At 33.1% G+C, this 12,138-nt stretch overlaps 1 protein-coding gene across 1 annotated transcript; it reads right to left on the bottom strand.

Annotated features, from left to right (window-relative positions):
- Nucleotides 1–613: 613 nt before the first annotated feature.
- LOC144343445 (retinol dehydrogenase 16-like) lies at nt 614–11,467 on the bottom strand. Its single transcript, XM_085493658.1, has 6 exons — nt 11,359–11,467; nt 10,005–10,286; nt 8,495–8,710; nt 7,770–7,952; nt 4,718–4,855; nt 614–4,226 (listed from the first exon to the last, which is right to left on the bottom strand). Exons 1-6 carry the CDS (start codon nt 11,363–11,365, stop codon nt 3,871–3,873), a joined length of 1,182 nt encoding a protein of 393 aa, XP_085349784.1. The 5' UTR covers nt 11,366–11,467; the 3' UTR covers nt 614–3,870.
- Nucleotides 11,468–12,138: the final 671 nt, after the last annotated feature.

Here is a 12,138-nt window from a genome sequence, read left to right as displayed (position 1 = left end):
AGTCAGAAAAGTTAAATTTGCAAAGTTTATTACAGCGTTTTCACAGAGAGGCTGACCCAATTGAAACATGTCTGTTCATGTTGAAAGATTGATTGAAGTTGTAACTAAAAGCAGGCGTAAAAGCAATGGGACCGACAACATTCAAGTTGATGGGAATGGGGAACAAGTTATAAAGCAGTTTTTCGTTGTCCACATCAATACAAAACTAATAACAATTGCCTAAATGCAATGTTTATAAATTTACTAATAAAGTTAAAGAGTTATACAGTGCATTTCATGAAGGCATGGGTGTGGCTTTTTTATATATAAATTAATTATAAATTCCAAATGACGGTTGAACACAACTTGACCAATCAAAATATATTAAACATTTAACATGTTAAACATGGTAGTAAAACGACCAATGATTGATGGGGATTACTAAATGGCTTCTATACACAAATGAAAGCATATTCTTTGGATTTCAATGAAGTTAGAAGGTCTTCCAGGGTAAATTTTTTAATAATAAATAATATTTTTTATAACAAACATTCATTCATGCATATATGAAATTTACTGCATGCATACGCTCATCTTTTAAATCCTTGGTTATAACAAACAAAAGACGCTAAAATTATAATTCCATGATTTATTAGCAGAACTCATAAAAAGTAATGTTTATAAATAGTGAATATTCCAGTGAAAAAGTTAATTGTATAAATTTACATAATACTGGATCAGTGGCAAATCCTGAAGGAACAACCTTTAAACACAGATTTAAATATTATATAATAATTTTTTTTGTGAAACAAAATACAAATAAAACAATGATACTTCATTGCATTTCTGAAACCAGAAACTATTATAGACCATGTATGAACAAACTCCTTCGGAAAACCACACCCCAATATTTCTGCTCACGTTGTTTCATCGTTGTTTTCTAGATGTTGTTGGAACGTGTGGGGTTCTTTTCTGTTTTTTATATCAAATGGTACGCTACGCAACTGACTAAAACTATGAAGTTAAAAAGATCAAATTGCAGAGTGTATGTATTAAACGGCAGTGGTCGTCGTGCCACACAGAGATATTAGTCTCATATGAACAAAGATGGCGACTTTGTCTGTTAGGCAGACTAACACGTACAAACTGAGTTTTAACCATGTAATTTCTTTCGTAATTGGAAGGTATCAAAGTCTCTGGTGGTAATTACCAGTAGTGCATTGTCACGCCTAGGTCATTTACATTAGAAGAAGAATGCATTGGATTGTGGGAAAATCAATGTTTATCTACACAAATGTCGCAAACGACCACCGCCTTTCAATCATTGAATTTCATGGTTCAACCAAAGTCTGTGTTCTGTAAAAAACAGCAACAAGAATTATTGCCTTGATCTACAGATAACAAGGGGTTGCATTCATTGGTTAAATATCACAGATCAAATGACATTATGGCTGTTTGAAGTGAAAATGAGTAGCACAATGAATGTGCAATTATTTTTTTTTTTTGCATATGAAACACCGCCTGTCATCTTTGAATAAATAATAAATATATAACGGTAATAAACACAAGAAAGTTAGAAATGCTTTTTAGCATTATCAATAAGCTATAACTACCACAATCTGATTAAAATCCGATGTAGGTATGAGGCTCCAATTTTTTTTTTTTTTTTAATACTTTTTTTTTTTTTATAACTCTTTATACTATATATATCTGTATTTATTTTGAATATGTCGATTTTTTTTTTGGTTTTTCTTGCCATTAATCAGTTCTTAAAAAATTGTGTCCCAGTCACCTCTAACTAATTCAAACTAAAATACAAATAAATATAATATAAAGGGTTATATATAAAAAAAAAAATATTTAAAAAAAAAAAAAAAAATTGGAGCCTCAATACAGGGTGCCCCAGGGATCAATATTAGGGCCTTTACTTTTTCTTCTCTACATAAATGATATTAACCACTCTACTGATGCTTTTAATTTCCGCCTTTTTGCGGATGACACTAATTTATTTAAATTCCTGCAAACTAACTCTATTGATCTTTCTAATATTAATAATGATTTTGAAAATGTTGTACAGTGGTGCAATGCTAATAAATTAACAATTAATGTAGAAAAAACAAACTATATGATCCTGAAAACCCCGCAAAGAAAAGTAAAAGTGGAGGGACAGCTCACAATCAATGATACGTTGATAGAGGGCGTGTCTAAAGCCACTTATCTGGGAGTAACCATTGACCCATGCCTAAATTGGAATTCTCATATTGAAAAAATTGTGAAAACCGTTAGTCCCAAAGTGGGCATTATATCTCGCATTCGTCACTATGTTCCAAGATCAATTCTCATCCTACTATACAACACACTTATTCTCCCACACTTAATGTACTGTATTGAATTCTGGGGAAACACATACCCAACACTTCTTGAACCAGTTCTGCTCTTACTTTGTAAATTACAAACCTGCCTATTTATCTTTGACCTTAAACACAACAGATATGCACATAGCCTCAATAAGTATGTTAATGATTACCCACATTGCTATCCCACAAGTTCAGTGTCTAGCGGTAACTTGTCAATTCCTGTTGCTCAACTTACAGTTTCACAACATAATTTTAAATTTGCTGCAGTAAAACACTGGAATTCACTTCCAGACTCCCTCAAAAACATCACCAACAGAAACAAATTTAAATATGAAATGAAACATTATTTGCTTTGTTAAATTCCTCGATTACCTCCCATTTCCCTAAATTTTTTTTTTTTTTTTCTTTTCTTCTGCATAAAAGTTTGTTGTACCAGCAGTTCGATTATATTATTATTACACATAATTTTTTAGTCATATTTATATCTAAATCATATAGATTACCTTTTAATTTTCGTTATGTAAATAGTAATTTTCCTTTCCTTTACCAGTAAATTGTAAATATCTACTTGACAGTCTGGGCCATGGACTGGACTAGTCCATAAGGACCATTTCCATGGTCCACGCCGGAATTACTACTATTGTATTTTGTTTATGAGTTCTGTTATAATGGTCATTCTGGTGAAATAAAATAAATAAATAAAAATAAAATAAAATACCCACATCGGATTTTAATCAGATTGTAACTACCATAGTCAACTGATCTACATGTAACCCCCAAATAAAAGATAAACATGTTTCTTTTCAGCTTTTTTTTCTAAACTCTGACAAAAAAAACAAGCAGTGACCGCATAATTTTAACCGATGACCAGAAACATGAATATTTTTTGTGCGAGTCTGAGGGTCAAGTGTTAACCCCTCACTACAGGAATTATTACAATGTAATAAGGATTATTAAATATAAATATGAATAAATTTTAAAAATTGTGATTGAAAAACATTAAGATTAAATGAAATCAACTTGATCTGATAATTTTTTTGAATCTACAAAATATGTCTTGAAAAATTATTTAATTATGAAATAAAATGATGTACATTGATAAGAAACACACACATGTATTACTGTTAAGTTTTTACAAGTTTGATCCAAAGCACTCTGATATGTTTGAAAAAAAGACACATTCTAACATCTGAGTTTTACGGCCTTTCAATTATCATCAGTTGGCCAAATATTTATGTGCATTTATCTTTGTCTTTGTGTCAATAAAAGAACAAATGAAGCCTAACAACAGTTGATGACATAGTCATGTTTTGTTGTGTTTTTTTTTCAATGAAAATGACCAACAGTTGGTCAAAATTTAACAAAAAATAATATCTTCATTCTTTTCTTTTTTGAACAACATTCAAATAGAATAAGTGATAAATAAACTAATTGATCTATTGGTGCAATACTATAATAAAAGTAATCAATATTGCTGTCCCTAATTACTAAGCTTCATTCAGTTTTAATTTTACTTCTATATTTCATTGACTGATCATTTCTCTTTTTTAGTGTCACTGAGAACACCTACTTTCACATCAATAGGTGGCGACAAATTCTTGGAGAACGTATCTGATACAGACTGTGGTAAAATGGAGGAACAAACAGAAAACAAGTTGTACAGTCCTCCACATCGATATTTAGCTTTGGGTTCCGTCGACAGCAACGCTTCAGTCACGGCATCAGATAGCAATATGAGATCATCAGTGGTAACTGATGGTGACGGTTTTGCCAAGGCCGCATCCATCATGTGCTTTAGATATGCTTCGCCATAAAGCTCTCTTTGTTCAATTGTGGCTTCTTGAAAAATCTGGCTCTGTAGGCTACGCAGTCCTGTCTTGGATAACATATCTGTGAGACAGAATGGAATTGATTGGTCAGAAGCATGCATATATACAATGTTTTATCTAATTAAGAAATTGTAGTAATTTATCCTTGCACACGGAACATAATATTAGAACAGTTGTGAAATTATTGTGATATAGTAGAATCTAGAATAATTATGTTAGAAATAATAATGAAGTAAATGAAGAATAGAGCCCCATACAAGATATACAATACAACTTATTAGCATATTTGATTATATTGTTATGCAAATTTGTCTGAGCACAATCCCAGTTTCCTGATATGGCAATATTCAATACAGATTGGATTCTCTTCCCACATAAGTGATTTTCTATAAATGTCATTACCTTATATTGGCATTCGTTAGCTCAGTGTAAATTTTTTTTTTTATGAAATTTGTTTCAAGGAGTTTTTTTTATGAAATTCCATGTGGAAAACTGCACAAAACAAGTTCACACAAGATATATGCAAAATAAATGTTGGTAAAATGTTAATACCTGTACCACTGAATGGTGGCTGTACAAGTGATACATAAACGCCCCATTTCTTCATTTCTAGCCTTAAGGAATGAGTAAATCCTTCAATAGCATACTGAGACATAGCATGGGATGAGGTTCTTTCCATCGGGAAATTACCTAGGCAACAATAGATAATGTATAATGAGTGCTGGAATAATATTTACATATTATTATTGGTACCATGGTAACAAATATTGCTAAGCTCAGTAATTTGACATGAATCAAAAAATATTTTGTTACCTAGGCAATAGTGTCCATGATAAATAAACAATGATTAAAAGTTTTTTATATTTTTAACATATACTGTATAACTAGACAATTAAGACAACGTGTAAAATTAGCATAAATTAGCATTCTTTAGACTTCAATCATGGCATCTTTGGCTATACTATTCGTCTTTGTTTCATGGATAATACAAGCCACCAATGACGTGATTTGTAATAATAATCATCTTTATTGTTATCGTATCCTCTATGGGACTTTGATTATAGAATTTAATAAAGGTATAGCAATGAAAAAAAATGAGATTAAAAGAGTATAAAACAAAGTTATTAATAAAATATAATAAATTAAAGTAAATGTTTTTTATTACTTTTGAGGCAGCTGGTAGTACTTTTTTCAAGTTGTTCTCCCTGATTTTAAAACAATCATCTATGTACTTAGCAATTTGAGGAGCTAATTTTTTACTACCATTGTTTAGTATTGCAACTATTTTTTCTTTGTCAGGAAATTTTGGAGGTAGCATCAAATTTTTGAGAAGCTCATTTCTTTCTTTTTTATAGAGACCGCATTTAAGAAGGAAGTGCTCTTCATTTTCTATTTCATTTAATTAACAAAACTGACATTTTCTTTTTGAAATGTCAATGTTTTTACGTCTTCCAGTTTCTATTCCTAACACATGAGCTCTAATTCTTAGTTTGGTCATGGATGACCTGTGGAAGGGATTTTGCACAGTTTCTAAATATTTTTCAAAAGTGAATTTTGTTTTTAGATGTCTGTATGTGCGGAGTTGTATCAGCCAGCTCTATAATCAGATTAGGCGATAACCCTATACCCCAGTACATTGTCTATCATATGATCAATCTAGTAACAAAAATATTAAGCTTTATTATAATGTACATAAATTGTTATATCAGCAACGTTAATACACTTGTTATCTGGGAAATTGCGTTACGATGACAAGTGATGTAATTTTAATGAAAAATAATTTTTGGTTCAGTAATTTACCGAGCTTGTAATGAGATATATTTGATGTGCAAAAATACATGTTCTTTTGAAGCATTTTTTATTCAGTGCGTACATTTTTTATGCTTGACGGAATCTAGTTTCATGTGAGGTTTAAAATATTTAGCAATAATTAATACACAATTAGGAGCTTTTTTTCAATTATTCACACAAGATATGCCCCCAGTCATCAATGATACACAACCCACAGTACCCTGCTTCAAGGAACCCACGTCATCACTCACTCAAACATACAAGCTCCATCAATCCTTTGCTTCAAAGAACACATACCACTCATTCAAACAAGCTCCAATAAGCCCCCGAAAAAAAACCTGCTTCAAATAACAGAAATATTTGCTGCAGTGCTGTACAATAGCAGAAATGTGTTCTGTGGTATTTCACACATACGAGGGGTGATCACTAAGTTGTCGGCCTCACCATGAAACAAGGGGCGGAACTCCTATTTTGGGGTATAACTTTATTTTTTTTTTATACTATAATTTTTAATATTTTAGCACGTGGTGCCCATTTAAAATCAGCAGGTGAGACAAAAATCACAAAATGGAACAGACAGAAGCTTGTGCTGTGATCAAGTATCTCTATAGAAAGGGGATGACTCCCAAAGAAATCCACAAAGACATGGTCACGACACTTGGTGAGGACTTCCCTTCTTATTCCACTGTAAAGAAGTGGGTTGCTAACTTTAAGCGAGACAAGGAGAGCACGAAAGACACCCAAAATCTGCCACCACAGACAATCAGGTTGACACCATCCATTTCATGGTAATAAATGACAGACGTGTCGCTATCCGACATATCGGGCATTAACTAGGCATCAATTTTGGCGCAGTTCGAAATGTTTTGTTGAACACCTTGGGAATGGCATGCTGTCTGCAAGGTGGGTGTCCATCAGAAGTTGGACAGGTTGGAAGTTTCAAGGACGCTTTTGGCCAGTTTCCAGTCAAATCCTGACAACATCCTCAAGACAATTGTGACCCAAGATGAGACATGGGTTCACCACTTTGATCCAGAATCAAAAGAGCAGAGCAAACAAGGCGGCAAGGTGATGGCTACTGTGTTCAGGGACAGCAAGGGACTCATCATGATTGACTACTTGCAAAAGGGTCAAACAATCAATGGAGAGTACTACGCTTCAGAACTGTGACAGTTAGAAGCAGCAATCAAATAGAAAGGGAGAGGAAAGCTTCAAGTTGTTGTGCTGTTGCTCCAAGACAATGCATGCACCTGTCCACACAGCACAGGTAGCAGTGGCAGCAGCAACCGAATGTGGCTTTGAACTCTTACCTCACCCTTCCTGTTCATCTGACCTGGCATTGTCGGACTTCTATTCTACCTGTTTCCTAAACTGAAGTCCCACTTACGTGGTCAACGTTTTGAGACTGATGATGACGTCATCCAAGGTGTTGAGGCTTATCTAAAGGATCAAGATGAAACCTTCTTCCAGCAGGGGATAGGAAAACTGGAACATCGATGGACAAAGTGAATTGAACTTAGAGGGGACTATGTTGAAAAATAGTGTAAGAAAAATCTTCCTTCTGTAACATTTTATGAGGAAGGCTGAGAACTTATTGATCACCCCTCGTATTATGATTCAGAAAAACAAAATGAATATTAGAAAGTTAAAAAAAATAGAAGAATGTATTATCATATATAAAAATATTTTGTGTGTGGAATATTTATCTAAAAATCTAACCTAAATTATTTCCAATAATATCCCAATACTTGATTAGCTATGAATTACCAACAGTTCAGTATTTGTGAATGTAAACACACTTATACTAAACTACCTGAGAAAGCAACATTGATGATTCGTCCTCGTGTGAATCTCAGTAATGGAATAAATTCTTTACAGATATTGACATGTCCCAATGCATTGATTTCAAATTCTTGTGCCATACTCTTCACTGGCAGGAGCTCAAAATCTGCAAGCTGAATAATAGATGCAGCATTCACAACTCCCCATAGACGAACTGCAATAACAAAATATATTGAAACTGGATATGCATCAATGAAAGCCACTTTCTTTAAAATGTGTTATCTCTGGAAATCATTTACCGGTAGTTTAGGGTGGTTACCCATTGGTATTCTGTATATGCCACGCCCATCTGCATGAAGATCAGTGATTTACCCAGTTTTTTATGATGCAGAGTTACAAAACATTACACAAAATATCTATGTTCACTTTGGTACATTGTAGTTGTTGGGCTAGAAACAAATTTGCAAAAATGAAAGAAACAAATTATTTTCATATTCAAAATTCAATAAAAAAAAAAAAATTATAAATTTATAAATTATAATTGTTATTCCTGTCAGTATAAGTATCAAATTTTAATGTGTCCACTAACCAAATGTATATAATTTATGTTCATAAAACAGTCTTTCTACAATAGTACAGGAATGTGTCATGAGTAGGGAAGAGGGAGAGTCGCAAAGGATTTGCATGTATACGTAGTCAAGTGTTCAAAAATGAAAAACAAATCTCACACTTCATTTCAAATGGTACATCACTTACCTCCATTGTCTAGATCATCAGTGATAAACTTGATTGACTGTGCGATGTCTTCCCTACTTGTAACATCCAATGGTAGAGTAACCAGTCTGTCAGAACACTGAGATTTCAGTTCCTTTTCACTGTCTCCACCATGACACACACATCCTGCATACACTTTGAATCCCATCCTGTCCAGATGACAAGCCAAAGAATATCCCAGAATACCGCTGTCACAGCCTACAATGACACACAATTCACATGCTTATTATATCATATTATTATTTTAATTATACATGCAATTGTCAGAGACAACGGTGTTGGAGGGGGGGGGGGGTTAAAGCAAATACTTTCGCTACTGAAGTGATGTACATGTTACACATATTTTATTTCTTCTATAATTATGCAAGATAAAAATCAGCTAGGTTACCATTGATACATGTGAGCTGGAAAGTAAGTTCCTAGAGTTCAAAGTCATATATCACACAAGTTTTATGACAATTTGTGATGTTTGACAAAAAATGAGAGAGCATGTTTAAAATCATTATGTTCTTAATAGACAAATTTAAAGGTTATTGGATACACATAAGATATGTGGGTCTTACCCGGTATATTAAGGAAAAAAAGGTCTATACTCATTTTTGAGAAAGTTGGTCATAAATCATGTGACAATGTTCGTTGGTTTATTATGTAAAAACTCATGAAGCTATTGTCCCATGGCACCATAAAATAGCATTATTTTGTGTGTTACAGTGATGTATTTTGTGTGTTACAATGATGTATTTTGTGTGTTACAGTGATGTATTTTGTGTGTTACAGTGATGTATTTTGTGTGTTACAGTGATGTATTTTGTGTGTTACAGTGATGTATTTTGTGTGTTACAGTGATGTATTTTGTGTGTTACAGTGATGTATTTTGTTTGTTACAGTGATGTATTTTGAGTGTTACAGTGATGTATTTTGAGTGTTACAGTGATGTATTTTGAGAAACTAATATTTCAATCCCATAGAACGCAATGTTATAAAAAAATGCATTATTGACACTTTTTAAAACTCAGATTTTCAAAATGTTTCAGGACAACAAAAAGTACACCATCACTAACAAGATATGATTTTTCAGACTATGTCACCTGTCTACATTTTTGTAAAAGTGTTATAATAATGCAAAAAATGCAACTATCCACTAATAAGATACAACTATTATTTTTTTCACAACATTATAAAAGAGTATTTTTCAATACACCACATCTTGCATGTACAGGTTGACATTTTAGTTTAAAATTGGAGAATTTCAAGTAGAGCTGAAATATATCTACAAATGCTCATTTTCCAGTTTGGCTATAAAAAGATACAGAATCGGTCTGAAAAATCATGGCAAGGTCCGGTTACCAGAAAAATAATATTTTTTGTATTTGGCTTCACATTCTGAAACACCCTTTCTCCATCACTGCAAGAGAACACACAGAGGAGTGGACTTATAATTGTATAGAAAGTGAAACCCAACGATACTAACATAATCTGCTAGAACACTTACCAGTGATAACTACAGCTTTATTTCCCACAGGTAGAAGAGGTCTTGGTATCTTCCAATAAACAGCTACACAAACTGCTCCAAAGATAGCCATTCCGATGAACACATTCAATACGGCGGAACATGCCACCCCTACGATACATATCACGGTTATAGATCGAGTCAGAGTCTTCCTAGAGAGTCGTATCTTGCCTTGCATAAATTTAACGAATAAGTACATTACAAATATCGTTCCCAGCGATGCATATATGTTCAGTTTACCACTCAACAGCTCCAACGTTACACCTGAAATATCGAACAAAAGTCACGTAATAATTATAACAAGTGGAGTAATATCATTCATGAATACTTGCCTCATCATTGTTCTGTTGAAGAAGCTGACAATGGATATATTAGTAAATTAATGTAAGTGAAAGTACGATGAGTTCTTCATTAGTGCTTCAAATACAAACCAAAAGTGCAATATTATTCACAATGAAAAATTATAGAAAAATGCAAAATTACAGAAAAAAATGCATCAAGAAATGAAAAAAACTCACTCATGTTGAATGTTAGCTGAAGCACTAAAAAAAACTGTCTTGTATGCTGTGATCAGCCTTTTAATTAATGCAGCAGCATTTCTATATGAAAATAGAAATTCAGTGAGGTTCCTGCAGCAATTCATGCATATTATAATTTAATTTTAATTTGTAAATTAATCATTCAATTCTACATCTACATTACTTGTAGATGCTCAGTTTAAAAATATCATATTGTAAGCCAAATCAAATATTCATGAATGCACACTCACTTCAGTCAAATTATTTTTTTCTTTGTAGTTTTAGATTTAAGTTATGTCTTTAATAAAATAATACCTGATATCCAATTATATTATTTTATTATCATTGTTAATTTGTCATAATATAATTTTGATGTATATAGCCTAAAAAATGGCGTGTTGTCATGGAAATATGATGTGACATAAATTACTTGCAGGTATACTAGTACATAATTAAAATAGCACTATTATGTTCTGTTCATTTTTAAATCGTTGCCATACATTAATTATATTATTTTTTATTAGCTGTTGTCTACAACATATGTATTCAAAATATAACGATAATGTTATTACGGACTCGAGAAATGCAACAACAGATATACATGAAAATATATGTACTACAAAAACGATGAATATCGATTAATCATAAAACGATAACAGTGGTACGAGGTCTATATGACGACGTCCTGCGCCCGGTCCTTCGCCCCATATCGCGATCTCGCGACGGAAACATCGTAGTACGGAGGTTACACTCGTCGTTTCCGTGCCAACGACTGACAACCCCGGGAACCAATGTGATTTTAACATAGGGATACTTACTTGACATAGTTGCTCACTGGTGGATGGCTGAAATATCGTCAAATTATACAACTCGGCACAGTAACAACACCGTAGCGCTAATTCCTTTGCTGCTGACCCGGCCATTCACACCGAAAGAGAAAGTTAATACCCAGGACGGGAAGAGGGCGCTGCACATAACCTAACAAGGAAAGCCATAACCACCTGTCACTGTCGGACTTAGTTCCACAGGATATACAAAAACAAACGATAGAAGCTATATATAAACTAAATTGCGCCGTGACATGATTTTTTTAAAGCGGCAATGTACACAAGAAACATGAAAGTGTGAAAAAATAAAGACATTACGATGCATCAAATTACAAATCATTCTCTTTGAACATATTGGAAAAATTTTATCAGGATCAAAATCATTAGAATAAATGATTTGACTTTTCTTTAATTGTTAACAATATTTGAATTCATAGTTATAATGAAATTCAAGGGAATTAAAAAAAAATGCCTAATGAACATAGAAAGTGGGCAGAAACGACATTTACATATAATTTTAAATTCAGACATCGTTAGTAAGTAAAACATTTCCCCTCTGTCCATAGAAGCTATGGTTCATGGTCCCTTGTCTGGTCGTATTTTATTTCAGGTTACTTGGTTGTGGGTATGAATCATAAGAACATTGTTCATAATATTACGTTTAACACCGTGTTCTAAAGTTGTCGTCGACTTCATTACGATCTTTCTGTTGGTATACCCACGGGTGCTTGCAACAGGATTTATGGTTAAGGGAGATAGGCTAAGGCTAGG

Source organism: Saccoglossus kowalevskii, chromosome 2, assembly GCF_978046115.1.
Source record: "Saccoglossus kowalevskii chromosome 2, keSacKowa6.1, whole genome shotgun sequence".
Taxonomy (NCBI): domain Eukaryota; kingdom Metazoa; phylum Hemichordata; class Enteropneusta; family Harrimaniidae; genus Saccoglossus; species Saccoglossus kowalevskii.
This window is presented reverse-complemented; position numbering and strand designations above follow the sequence as displayed.